General features: G+C 30.9%; 1 protein-coding gene across 3 annotated transcripts; it reads left to right on the top strand.

Annotated features, from left to right (window-relative positions):
* The first annotated feature begins 4,114 nt into the window (after window positions 1–4,114).
* SCCRO4 (DCN1-like protein SCCRO4) lies at window positions 4,115–15,127 on the top strand. 3 transcript variants are annotated; one of them, XM_011070939.2, is made up of 5 exons: window positions 4,115–4,658; window positions 11,036–11,177; window positions 11,385–11,751; window positions 11,868–12,075; window positions 12,187–15,127. In XM_011070939.2, the coding sequence occupies exons 2-5, from the start codon at window positions 11,047–11,049 to the stop codon at window positions 12,270–12,272; spliced, it is 792 nt and encodes a 263-aa protein (XP_011069241.1). In that variant the 5' UTR covers window positions 4,115–4,658; window positions 11,036–11,046; the 3' UTR covers window positions 12,273–15,127. The 3 variants fall into 3 exon arrangements, with proteins under 3 accessions (XP_011069241.1, XP_011069240.1, XP_011069239.1); XM_011070938.2 differs by having other exon boundaries at window positions 4,115–5,175; XM_011070937.2 differs by having other exon boundaries at window positions 4,116–4,476.
* The last annotated feature ends 39 nt before the right edge of the window (window positions 15,128–15,166 follow it).

The following is a 15,166-nucleotide window of genomic DNA, read 5'->3' as shown; positions in this document are numbered from 1 at the left end:
AGCACCTCCAGGTAGAAAGCTGAGTTGACAATTTCTCCCTGCGGTACAAACTCAAAATGGACGATTCCTCGGACGTCAAAAAAGACAATGAGCATCGTTTTGATGCGAGACTTGCTCATTCGCGCTTTTTGGGGGCGGGGGGATGATTTTGAGTGATGATGCCACTTGCTGCTCTGCCTTTTCGATTCTGGGTCGTACTCGAACATCCAAGATTCGTCTCCGGTTACGACAGAGTTAAGAAAGTCCGGTTCATTTTGAATCAAATCCAACAATTCTTGACAGCGCGAAACTCGAAGTTCTTTCTAGTCTTCAACATTTTCGGCACAAGCTTCGCGCAGACCTTGCGCATTTGCAGATTCTCCGTCACTATCCCATGTATCGCAAATGTGAACATGTTTAGGATGTCAGCGATGTACTGGATGCTCAATCGATGGTCGGAACGCAAAATTTCGCACACACGATTCACGTTTTCGTCGGTTCTGGTCGTTGTTGGGCGTCCAGAACGGGGTTCGTCGGCGACCTCCTCCCGGCCTTCCTTGAACGCCTTGTGCCACCTCCCGGACTGTGACCTTGAAATGCAGTCGTTCTTGAAGGCCTCTTGAAGCATCTGGAATGTTTCGGTTGCATTCTTTCCAAGTCGCACGCAAAACTAAATGGCGTATCGCTGTTCAAGCGAACGCTCCATCGCGCCGTGTTACAAAGTCGAAAAACACACTTCTCGCAGAGGCACGTCTTTCCACTCAGACTGCTCGGAGCAAACTGGCGATCGGCTGCCTTGGAAGGGCAGACCCCCCACCACATTTCCCGACCCATTTTACCCCGCTGCGATGGATATTCGCGTCACAATAAAATCATGCGCATTACTTTCATAATGGACCCTGTATTTATTACGATATCATTTGTATTTCCAGTGCATAAAAATAGAATTTTGTGTAAAGCAAAATTAATTCAACGGTTATGTACAACATTAAAAATAATTTTCTATTTATATTAAAAGAAATAATGAATATATATATTTTTTAATTACTTCTTTTAATATAAATCGAAAATTAATTTCAATTGCACACAGCCGTTAAATGTTTACAAATCAAGTAATTAAAAAAGGAGATATGAGCCAAGTTATTTTAATGCTAAACCAGAAATAATTAAATTAAATTTTATATAATTGAATAAACATTTTGACCTGTATACAAGATCATAATTACAAAGAACTAGTAATTGCAGGTAGTAACAATTAAGGTCGTATAAAAATTCTAATAAAATCCAAAATCATGTTAAACATTTTCAATATAAAATATATAATACGAATTTTATATTAATAATACTATTTTAACATGGCTTTAGATATTATTAGAATTTTAATTTTTATACGATTTTAATTTTATTCGTAATTATCGGTGACATTGATAATGATCTTGTGTAGGTCATTTATTCAATTATATGAAATTTAATTTCACATTATTTCCGAGTTAGCATTAAAGTGACTTATTGGTTCGTTGCCTCTTTTTTATTATTTATTTTATATTGAATCTTTATTTGGATTGTATACAGGTATGTTATAAATATGTACCGATGAAAACTTATTTCGACATTTTGCTCTTGATTAATTTGTTCCTTAGTTTTTTATATAGCTTTTATTGCTACAACCGATTGCAACATAATGTAGTATTGTTGATGTTTTATTTTAGAAAAATATAAAATTTCGTATGTGCAATATTAGTTGCTTTCCATTTGCACACGAGTGAAACTGAGTTTAAAATGAGTTGAATATTTCATATTCAGATTAATGATGTCACATTATTTGCTTTGATAAAAAGTTATCACAGACAACACAGGTTTGAACCTGACTTTTAAAGTGAGTTTACGAAATTCACTAAAACATACGATCTTGTGCAGATTATAGGCAAAAACTCAATTAAATCTCACTTGTCAGAATGTAAAAGGAACACGCATTCAACTGAGTTATGATATCACAAGTGAGAATTATCTGAGAATCGATGTAAATAGAAAGCAACTATTATTCTCGTCACGGTATCCAGCAGCAATATTACACACAGGCTGCATAATGTTCCACGCATAATGTATCATTTAGCCTCGTTTAATATTCGGTGAATAACAAGGATAAATAATGCAGCATGCGTGAAACATAACACAGCCGCAGTTACTTTATTATTTTACCGCTAGAAAGCAACATCAATGGGTGTGTTTTCCCTTTTTACTGGCAGTGCAACCATCATGACATCACAACAGTGCCACAGCCGTTCCAAAATTACTGGGGTACTGTCAGCACTATTGTAACGTCATATTTCGGAACGGCTTTGTAGCAGACTGGCAGTAGACTGTAAACAGACATGAATAAACTACTAAATTGTCAATAAATTTCGAACGAAAACAGCAGCGATAGTCTTTCTTCTGAAGAAGATGAACTAATTATGGTATAAACGATTGACGACAAGAGAGAAAAATCAGGACGCTTCTCTCAGGCCTGTTCTCTCCTCCGAGTTAGTAGACTTTCGTTCTGCCATTGAGCCACACAGCCCTGACGCTGTTGATATCTCTGTTGTGTGTATATCTAGTGAATTTCTTACAATGGGATCACCAATTCAAGCAGTTTGATTTCGTGTTAAATACTGTATAAACACATTAGTTAATGAATATTCAGATATGGAATTTAAGTTTCGGTAAAATGAATATGTACATCTTTTGCAGTTAAATATTGGGTCATCTAAAAAGTATCCGCAGTATTTCGTCACTAGATATATGACTATCAACACACATCTAGTGACAAAAAATCGCGGATACTTTTTAGATGACCCGATATGAAGGAAAGCGACTAGAGCTTGCTCTTGTAAGTTGGCTAGTTTGGCTATAATCCGACGATGGCGTTAGTTGTAAGAACCGCGAATAATAATGTAACCAACTGTGTGGTTGATTGCCCTATCTCCCCCCCAGCGTGCTCATACGGGCTATTTGTGGAAGAAAAGTATTTCAAGCAATGGACAAGACGTTCCTTGTAGATGGAAATAAAGTGTAGAATTCATCTAGAACGAATGTCAGTACTGTTTATCCTCCACCTGGACGTGACACATACACCTTGACGACGTGGAGAAAATAACGAGAACACTCTAGAGACTTTTCTTTAAGGAAGTTTCCCTCGTTACCTCGATTTTCATTTTCCCGCGAGATTTCAAACTACTCGCATTCTCCAAACAATCTTACAAGTGTACAATATATTTTTTTATTTCCTGGATCGAATATTTCGACGCGTTGTGCTTCTTTAAGCGATGCCATATTGCACTGTAACTATTATCAGTTTCTAGTAGAGCGAAAGACATTTTCAATTAATAGAGTATTTTTTATTTATTCATAAAAATAACTAATTTTATTTTTTAATCTAATATTAAAGGATAGTTTACAGTTTTATAGCGTTCGGAATTAATTTTTGGCACTCTGATTGCTCGATGATCACGTGATCAAGCTCGCCAAATCTGCTAGCTCGCATCTCAGATTTACATTGCCGAACGCACCTAATGATGCAATACTATTTCCGTCACGCGGTGAAATTATATATCTATTATTTCTGAGCAAGCGAGACGTTGATTGACTATCACGTCAACTTCCGTCGCGCGGCAAGCGTTGGCGCGATAGCCAATCAGCGTCTCGTTTGTTTGGAAGTAATAAGTATTGGGTCATCTAAAAAGTATCGGTACTTTGTCACTAGATATATGACCATCAACACACATTTAGTGATAAAAAACCGCGGATACTTTTTAGATGACTCAATATATAATTTTCACCGTGTGATAAAAGTTGAACTTAATCCAACTTTTACCGCGCGGCAGAAGTAATATTACATCATTTCTAGAAATTTTGCAAGGTGAAGCCAACTTTAAAACATAGAATTATTGCGGTTAGATTAATGCGGACAACTTTCGTCGCGCGACAAGCTTTATTGCGTTCTGTGTATAAAAGCCATTAATCGAAGTTAGCAATATAGTACTAGTATAGACATCTGTGGCTATGACTAATCGAATGTTCCGCCAATTCCGCACCATGGGACCACGCCATGAATATTACGTCTTAAGTTTTCTATGTATGGCCTTTAACCTAGTGAAAAAGGTTTTTGCATGATTGGCACCCCTGTTAAGGTAAGAAAGGTGGGGGAAAGGCATGCCGTCTATGAAGTATGAAAATGGTATTGAAATGAAATAAAACCGACTGTGTGTTCAAGAAGATTTCACAACGTGTGATATTTGAAGTATAATATCAAGACTTGATTCAAATCAATCGATGAATCGAGCGTATATACTGTCAATGGCACTATGATCGATACCGTTCGCACATCCCACGACAGTTCGGACGTAAAATTTCGATGATCTTGATGCGTGGTTAGCGTGGTGTCTCATTAGTAACGAAGTGACACGACGGAGCGAAACTTCTCCGGAGAATAACTTTTCTAGTGATTTGTCGAGGAAGGTAAGGACGACGCGTGTGACTCGCAGGTCGTTTTGCGACACCTTGCGATCGTCATTCGAAAGAACGACCGAAGTCGCCGACGTGAGACGAAAAAATTTTACATCTAATATTACGATGTGACTCAATACGATTCGCTCACACGCAACGCAAGATTGAGAGGGCAGTTCTTATTTTCGTGTTTGGCAAGTTCTGTGTCTTTTGAGATCCCAATTGAGCGAGCGTTAATAGAATGATGCACGCGTATTTTTCTTGACTATGCCGTCACGCCGAATTTCCTCGGGTAGAACCCATGATTGGCGTGATTTTAATTGGCGATCTTAACCTCACATCTTAATCGCTCACTCGATCATATCATAACTCACTCGATTACACGCTCTCTTTCTCTGTCTCAAGCATCGAGAAAAAGAAGAAAAAAGTGTGTATGTTATGTATGTGTACGCCCGCGCGCGCGCGCGCGCGTGCAGTTCATGTCAGTTTAACGACGTCGAAAAAAAAAGTCCAGTTACGTTGTTCTCGCGGCTACCTTCTGCTTCGAAATCCCAAGGTCCGTTTTCACAATATTATCTAAAGATTAAAGATTACCAAGAGATTCGTCAATGAAATTCATTCATGAATTTGTCGGTAACCTTTAATCTTTAGGTAACCATAGATTGTGAAGACAGGGCTGAGTCGTCTGATAACGAACGTCCTCGCCGCGTGGTAAGCGTTATCTATTAATTTTCTCGGTCGCGGGATGCTCGTTTTCGCGGTACCCTGGTCTCATGCACCTCGCACATCGATGTCGATCTTTCGTATTGCATTTTCTGTCACGCTTATCGCTTCTTGAAATGTCGACGTCTTTTATTGCAGGCATCGACTTTCTTGTTATTACTCGTTTATTATTTGCGAAATATGCGGATATATACATTTGCAATACGATGAGATATTACATATACACATAAATACGCCTACGTGCGCATGCAACATCACACAGACGCGCGCGCGTTCTCATTGTCACGTTCTTTTTAACACGTTCTCTTCTCGGTGGCTTCTGCTTCGCGTAAATTTGTTATTATTCTACAACTCCCATTCGTAAGTAATATATAATATGCAAACTTTTTGAGTATTACATTTTATCAATTTGGAATCTATAGTCCACGAGTCTCATAAATTTGTTTTTACAGTCAACAAAGTCAAACAAGCTTTAAGTCCACGATCTTATCATGTTGACATGAAAGCTCTCTAAATAGATTTATATTTTTTTCTAGCTTAAACACTTGTATTAAACAAGTATACTTACTTATTGGTAAGATTTATATAATAAATCAACTATTAAAAAAATATATATATGTGTACATCGCTATAATATCGACATAATTAAAAAATTAATTTTTATTTTTATATTTGCTTACAAAAAAATTATGGAAATATAAGAAAAAAGAAAGAATATATTTTTATTCTTCTATAACCCTTATCGTACAAGGTCTGGTCATTAATAACCAAGCGATTCTTGTTCGTGTATGTTTCTTTGAGTCTTTCAGTAATTGAAAATTGTACTACATTTTATTATTTTCTAAAGTTTCAATATTTATTCTAGAAGATTGAAAGTATGTTGGTGAATGTTTAGAGATTTTTTTTAATCATTTTGAATAAGTGAAAAAACGGATGGATTCTAGTGACCCATGTTTGAATAAGGCATCAAATTGTATCTTGTATGGTAAGAGTTTATTATATTGCTACATTAAAATTAATTGTTATACTAAAATTGATCATTCAAGTAAAATGAACAATTCAAAATTAATATTACAAAAAATTTTGCTGATTCAAAGCATTAAAACTTATTTTCTGAAAACTTTGTTTTTTGAATTATATCGTTATTGTAGCACATACATACATATTTTCTAAATAGCTGATTTATTATATATACACGTGTGCATACATACGCAGAGGTGTTTAAAAAATAAAAAGGCGCTCAGGAGATAATTGGAAATCCCAGAAAAGAAAAAAAGAAAAAAAAAGAAAAAAGTTGATATGAACATAAATCCGGAAATACGTTTGTTTTTTAATTATCATTACCTATGTGTTAAAATTTGAAATTGCTTTACTTTTAAATTTTTTTGTTAAAAATTTAAAAGTAAAGCAATTTCAAATTCAAGGAAAGATAGTTTTTATGGGGATTTTAACATGATTAAAGAGTCAAAAGTTGCGGGTTATTGTCTTGCTTAGCAATATCCAGCCCTCTTCACTAATGTTTCTACATGGAACTCTACCTCCCACGTGAAAGTAGCAGCTTGCTTAATATCTCTTGGAAGAGATCTCAGGATCTTTCAGATTAACGCATAGGCCTATATCAATTTTTATTCTTTATATCAACTTTTTTATTCTTATTCCTGAATCACCTCCTGAAATCCTGAGCGATTGGCCTTCATTTTAAACTTTCTGTGCGACATACATATACATATATATATATATATATATATATATATATATATGTACACACACAAAACAGTCATAGTTGTTAAAAATAGATTTTGTAAAGTGTCTGCTACAAAGGTGAAAGGATGGAGGTAAAATAAGTAAATTTCTGTTTGTTGTTATAAGAAAAAACTTATTTCGATTTTTTTAAGATACACTGAATATTTTTTCATGGCTTTAGACAAATAAAACTAGAATATTTACGATTCAAATTTATAAAACTCTCTCTCTCTCTCTCTTTATATATATATATATAAAATTTATGTTATATTTTTTAAATAAAAATCAACCCATTTCATCTATTCTTTGTCGATAAAAAGCAAGGTTGAATAGTAACTAATTAATAAGTTAAAAATTAAATGAAAAGTTAAAATAATTTAATTTCAAATGAATTAATTTTTAATTTAATTTAGTTATTTTTTAATTTTAATTTATTAATTTTTTACTTTTTAACTTAAATTTCTTTATCTGTATAAATTAGTATCTTTAGAATTTTTTAAAGCCAGTATTTTTTAAAATAAAATCTTAAATATTAAAAAATTAGTTTAAAAAAGCTCAGTAATTATGTGATAGACACATCATTCCTAATGTCCAAGGATAAACGTGAGTTGGATCTACATTTAGAAAACGCTATCAATGCTATTACATCATGCTATTATTTTCTTTACATCTAATGAGTGATAGAATAAAAACTGTTTATTCATGTATAATTTTCAAAAACTGTGCAACCATGGTCAACAAGATTGTTTATATTTTAAAAAATTATATTTATTTTTCTTTTGTTACATAAATATTAAAATATGAAATTACCTATTTTAAGGTATTAAAAATCAATTTTTATTATGTAAGAGAAATATCTTTGTTATTCCATATAATTCACGAATAAAATATTAAATATATTCAATTATCTATAATTGTTTTGTAATTGTTTTGTTATTTAAAGTAATCTGATTTTAAAAAGGTTAAAATACTTTTATTTAATAAAAATGTTTTTCAAAATTAACTTTACTTGACTTCAATTACATTAAAAAAAATCTTAACATAACTTTGGGTTTTTTGTTTATTCAACTTTTAACTTAACTAAATTAATTTTATAGCCATTAATTTAATTTTAACTTAACTTAGTTTTAAAACAACATGAACCTACCCCCTTATAAAAAGATTACTGATTCGATGTCTGGTATGTGTAATAGGTTTGTTTTATTGTTGCATTTCTTAATGAAAAAAAATTCTTATAATATCTCAGTGTTAAGAATTTGTAATATTTTAAGTTTATGAAGATTTCTTAAGGCGCCTGAGTAGTCATCACAACCATATTGAATCGTGACGTCAGAAACGAAACGAGCAATGACACGTTAATTTTTATTATGCCAGTTGTAAATCAAGACACTTTAAAGCAATTGTAAAAATGGACGAAAGTTATGTTTATCCTCTCTGACAGTCACTAAATAATCGTGAATAAAAAAAAGTGATAAAAGACATGTGAAATGATTTTATTCAATGCGCATGCGTAACCTATTTTTTTACTTATATGAGCCTTTTATCACTTTTTATGATTATTTGACTGATTGTCATGCGGGATATATGGGATATATGCGGGATAGTTTTGGTCTATTTTTATAAATGTTTTAAAACGATTTCATCATTTTGTTTTATCCAAATTGTCTTCATTTACAAATGGCTTCGTAATAAAAATGAACTTGTCATTTTTCGCTTCTGACGTCTTCATGATTCAATACGGCTGTAATTACTTAAGAGCCTTAAACTTTTCTGGATTTTATAAGTTTTTTTTTTAAATTAGTATGAGAATATTTCAAAATTTACATAAATTAAGTCTAGAAAAAATGTAAATTTTCTCAGTACTTCTGAAAAGTATTGCAATTCGTATAAAAAAATCTGAGAACATTTCTAAAAAGTTATAAAATTATATAGAAATTTTGAAAAATTTTAAAATTTACATAAAAATCCTGAAAAATTTTATGAAGAATCCTTAAAAAAATTATTAAGTCTGAACTGTGTATTAGAACTTCTCTTATCGTTTTCGCTAAATTTCAAACATATATTTTTTATTTCAAAACAGTACATACTAATATATTTATTTTAAAAAACAGACCTAATGTGCTGGTTTAATAAAACGCAAATAATAATGTAGCAACATTTGTCAACAAAATATTAAAGATAAAACAATAAATAACGATTTTTGATTGGTTATATAACAACCAGTGATATACATACATCAACGTATATTGGTTGTATACGTTATTGGCTGTACATGGCACGATTGTCTCTTGACTCTTATTATAAAACTATGAAATATGTGATCTACATCACAATATTGCTAAAAAATTGACCAATTACCAATTAGTCAAATATGAAAAAAATAATCGACTGTGATCAATTCTTATGATTTTACATCGTTTTACTTCTTAAAGCAAAGTTGTAAAAGGTTGTAAACCCTAGACTAACAGCATATTAATGACAGAAATCGAGCAGACTTCGATATATTTGCTACATAATTCGATGCAGATTTATGACCGATACTGCATAGGATTTATCGAATGCAGATTTTGCTCTATATACATTTCTATTAGTTTATATCGACTTCATTAGCGAACTTAATGCAGATATGATTGATGATAATCAATTGCTAAATTCTTTTCAATCGTTAAGCTAGATCGTTTCTTCCAATTTGCATGATGCCAACAATTTGTTTACTTGGTAAATATAATATATTGTATGTATTTAATATGTGTATATATATATATATATATATATAATTAGGTGTAGTAAAAAGAAATCCATTATTTTTCCAATAGATGGCTTTAGTAATCTGTATCACGCGTAGACGAGATACAGATTACTAAAGCCATCTATTGGAAAAATAATGGATTTCTTTTTACTACACCTAATGTGTGTGTGTGTGTGTGTGTGTATGTGTGTGTGTGTGTGTGTGTGTGTGTGTATGTATAGAATAGATATTTATTAAATATATGTAATATATTTTTTAGTGTATATAACAAAATTATTTTTAATATATACAGAGTATTTAATGTTAGGTGTAGCATCATTCATGGATAGGTAGAGTGAACTAAATTAAATCGACAAGTTTTGTATCATTTTGCAATTTTTGCAACAGTTAACGAGATATTCATTTCTAAAAATCGCCGAATAAGTATATATCCGTCCGACCTATCACCAAATGTAAGCGCGCAGTATAATACTGCCCAGTATGAAACTGCCCAGATCAAAGAGGTATTTTCTTGCACTGCTCATGCATTGCCAAGGCCACTTGTAGTAAATAACTTTAAGACAAAAATATTATAGTTAGTAAAGTTTATCTACTGATATTATTACAAAAATTACCATATAAATGAACTTGATTATGAATTTATTTTGACACTTCTCTACTTGTAATATCTCTACTAAATTGATATTTTGTGATACATTCCGATATTAATTATGCATACGTAATGTACAAATAGATTCCGTATAGAAACAAGAATAATTTTTTAATAAAAGTATCATGCATATTTATATGGTAATCTTAAAGTTGCTAAAAGGGCTCCAACGGAGTACACCTCCATCACTTGTCATATCATCATGCCCTGAAATATCATACCCGCAAAATGTTCAGTTATTTGATTAGAGAACTTTAATCGCTATTAATTTAAAAACTATTATAATCTTAACATTTAGTATAAGAATTTTAGATTTAAAATTATCTTAGGAACACGCTTTTAAAAGGTGATTCGGTAGTTGCAGGACACTCCGTACCACCCACACACACACACACACACACACACGCACACGCACGCACACGCGCGCGCGCATACACACAAGAATAATTTCGTTGTGTTAAAATATTTGTTAACTTTATAAGCAGATATATTGTTATCAAGAAGTATTTAGATTACATTTCACAGCGTTTTCTCCGAGGAAAATTTTATTTGATATAATAGTATACGTTACATGTACTATTTCGAAAATTTTCCTGAGAATATGTTCGTTCTGAAATTTTTTCTTACAAATAATGAGGCTTCACTTTCTTAAACATTAATTTAAAAAAAGAACGTGACTTATGTAAAAATATAAACTTTTATTTTAGTGAAGAGAGGGATGCCACGTAGCAAGCGAAGAGGACCTTCCAGCACAAATCACAATCATACTCCTATTGATATGTCAGTATCTGGTGCACATGAAGAGAGTTTACCTAGGCATCCTTCAAAACGGTTAAGGCATACCTCTAGGTTTGAAATCATATTTTATTATAACAGTATATAAATATAAATATTATTAAATTATAATAATATCGTTACATTGTAAAATAAGAAAAATTAATATTAAAAGTCCTTTTTGATATAATATACTTTTTTAATTATCACATACAATATTATTGAATTAAATAAAAAGAATTTTTAATTTTTTTTTCTAATATATGAATCATATTGTTGCAGTGCGAGACGATACACAAAATCTGATGATGTATCCAATGCATCAATGTTCTCCCAAAAACGTTGTATCACCTGGTTTAGAGAATATACCTCGCCAGATGATACAGACACTCTCGGACCCGAGGGGATGGAAAAGTTTTGTGAAGATATTGGTGTAGAACCTGAAAATGTAGTAATGCTCGTTCTTGCATATAGAATGAATGCTCGCCAAATGGGCTTCTTCACATTGAGTGAATGGCTTAAAGGTTTCTCGGAGCTTCAATGCGACTCGATTAGTAAAATACAACAGAAACTCGAGTACCTAAGGAATCAACTAAACGACCCATACACATTTAAGGGAATTTATAGATATGCTTACGATTTCGCTAGAGTATGTGCGATATTATCTATATCATCTATATTATAATATTCAGATTTACGTGTACGAATGTAACGAGCATCAAATTTGTCCGTTGCTTCTGATTATTTTGCTCGAATTTTTTATAGGACAAAGATCAACGTAGCATGGACATGGACACAGCAAGAGTAATGTTACAATTGCTTTTGGGAAAACATTGGCCACTGTTTACACAGTTTGCTCAGTTCCTAGATCAATCAAAGTACAAAGTGATTAATAAAGATCAATGGTGCAACATATTAGAATTTTCACGTACAATCAATCATGACTTATCTAATTATGATTTAGATGGAGCGTGTAAGTGCATAAGAGAAGACTGTTTATATTGATTTTAATAAAAACATAGTAGATTATCTTACATTTACAGAATTCATACGTTATTGTACATATAATATATGATTCTTTTAGGGCCAGTAATGCTTGATGAATTTGTTGAATGGTTAAAAATTCAACGAGACGAAGGATCATCTTCAACAGAAGCTAGAGGCAGCTGAAACATCATAAGAATAGTCCGTTGAACTAAAAACAATTCGTTTCTTTTATCATATAATATTCTGTAATTAACGACAAATTTCTGTTTATAAATATCATAATCTCGCAATATTTCCATTACCATCTCATACTATTTTTTTTATTACGATTAAATGGTAGTAATGTATTGTAAGTAGCTTATCTTGATTTATTACTATGATTTAGAATATCTTCTATACAAATTTGGCTGAAAATTTTTATTTAATCTGTTTTCTTATCGCCTCTTGCAATTAACCCAGGGTTTGTCGCAGAAACTCTTGTGATTAGAAATAAAACTATTTTGATATAAGATTTACTTGTGCAATTTACAAAAATAATTTGATATAAAAATAAATGAGTTGAACTGGTAATATAGCATTTTCCAAATTGAATAATATTTCAGATAATAATTGCCGTTGACTTCCAATGATTGTAAACTATACATTTTGTGTGTCATTGCAGAAATTTACTTTCTTTGGTGAAAATTTTTCTTAGAATTCTTCATATAAAAATTTCTTTTTTTTTTTCAAAATTCCTATATAATTTTGTAATATTTTGAAGAACTCGGATTTTTTTTTATAAGAATTGGTACACTTTTCAGAAATATTGAAAGAGGAAATTCATATCTTTTGAAGAAATCTTTATATGGGTGTTTCATTTTAATTGATATAAAAATATTTCGAGAATGAGATATGTGTGTGTGAGATTAAAAAGTTTCAGATGGAAACAGCATGATTTTGAGAGGGTTTTGTATTTAGATCATGTTATTTTCTAGGAGCGCGAGCATAGCATAGAAGACAGCGCACTAGTCTATCATGCCAGAGGTCCCGGGTTCGATCCCAGTAGGAACCAAAATATTTACGCTCATGTCTCCTCTCGGAAAAAGCCGGCAATCTCCCGAGAGTTCACAGAAACATCTCTAGAAAAATCTGCGGCATTCTCAGAACCGGCATTAAAACTGTAGGCCATATGCTCGTGGCAAAGTTATTTTCTAGGTAGAGATATCAAAGATATATGAAGGTCACCTCCACTTTTTAAAATTTGGAATATATAATTTTTTTATATAATATGATATTCCTTTAATTATTCTGCATGTAAAGATAGCGATATCAAAAAATTATAATTCCATTTGAAAGATGAGCGATAATCTTTATATCTTTCTGGCACCTTTATTTAGAAAAAAACGACGTAGCAAAAATACATATATTCCCCTTGAAACCGTACTATTTTCATCTAAAACTTGTTTCAATCCCGCACATGTTTCATTTTCGAGATATTTTAGTACGTTAGTTAAAATGAAATGCTCAATATATGGAAATTCTGAAATGTTCTAACAATAAGATCTCTCATTCTATATTTCCGGAAAAATTTATAATTTGAAAAAACTCCGGTTATGTATATGTTATATAATATATATAATTATTATATATAATTTTTATTATATAAATTTATTTTATAAATTTATTATATATAATTTTATGTAATTATATATAATTATATATGAAACATTTTTTTCCGGATTAGGGGATACTTTACAGAAATCGTCAAATTCAAAAATTTTAAATGTATAAAATATTCCTAAATAATGTGAGTTATGAGAAATTTTTTTCACCAGAGTTTTGATACGTTATTGGATATGTTAAATTAATAGAAAGCTATGTAAAACTTTCACATTCCATGTCACTGAATTAATATCGAAAGTTTGTAAGTTTTTGAAATTTATATTATGTGTATACATATATATATATATATACACACACATATATATATATGTATGTATGTATGTATGGTACACACACACACACGTATGTATGTGTGTATGTACATATATATATATATATATATAGTTTTCGTAACAAATTCTGTTGATGTTTTTAATTTTCCGTGGTATTCCTTCGTCCATAAACCTTGTAACAAACTTTTTACAAAATTTAGATATGTATAATATTGTCAATGTAAGACATTTAAAAAATACGCGAATATCACTAATTGTAAGTAGACTCATTGGTGAAGCGAAACACTATGCAGGTACTACTACAACGTTTAATACTCTAAAAAAAAATAGTACCATAAAGTGTTAATATCATGCACTATTTAGTCAAAATTAAGTAATTCCTGTAAATGCTAAAATTATGTGAATGTATATTAGAATAACGAACTCTCTTATTAAAATACAATAATATTTATTAAGTATTTCCCGATATCTTTCAAATTTACTAATGTCACAGACTATATTTAATTAATAAGGAAAATTCAATAACAAATGATCTGTTTTATAATTATTTATTTACAAAAGCTTCCCTATTAATATGTCTTTGATATTTTGTTCAATAATTTTAATTTATGTTAAAATTGAATGTTATCTTATTTATAATTTTTGTGATAGCTTCGCACCCCAAATTTCGAGATTTTAATATTTTAAAACTTTAAAACATCATCTAGAACTTTTGCAACATTTTTGAAACTTGTTTATACGGTATAATTATATAAAAGAATTATATGCAAAATATGTTATTTGATAAAGCGCTATTTTTATTTAATAAATTTTACAAAACTGACTTAATATAGTAAACAAAATTTAAATTTGTACATACATCACTGAAGTCGAGCCGTAAATCAATTTGATATAACAAAATGAACTCAAAATGAACACAACATTAATTATGGATTAATTGTAGCAGACTTCTTTAATTAAAGTCGTAAATATCTGCATTTTTTTCTATATATTTGATTTCTCTTTATACAGAATACGATATCAGTACTACATTAACAATGTGATTTTTGCATTTATATTTATAGCTTCTGAATACAATGAATAAAGAATTTCCGTGAAAAAAAATTTGCTTATTGAATATTTGTACATTTACATACTGCAAAT

This window comes from Acromyrmex echinatior, chromosome 1 (genome assembly GCF_024713525.1).
Source record: "Acromyrmex echinatior isolate Ae372 chromosome 1, ASM2471352v2, whole genome shotgun sequence".
Classification (NCBI taxonomy): Eukaryota; Metazoa; Arthropoda; class Insecta; order Hymenoptera; family Formicidae; genus Acromyrmex; species Acromyrmex echinatior.
Note: the sequence above shows the minus strand (reverse complement) of the source record. Positions and strands in the feature narration are given on the sequence as shown.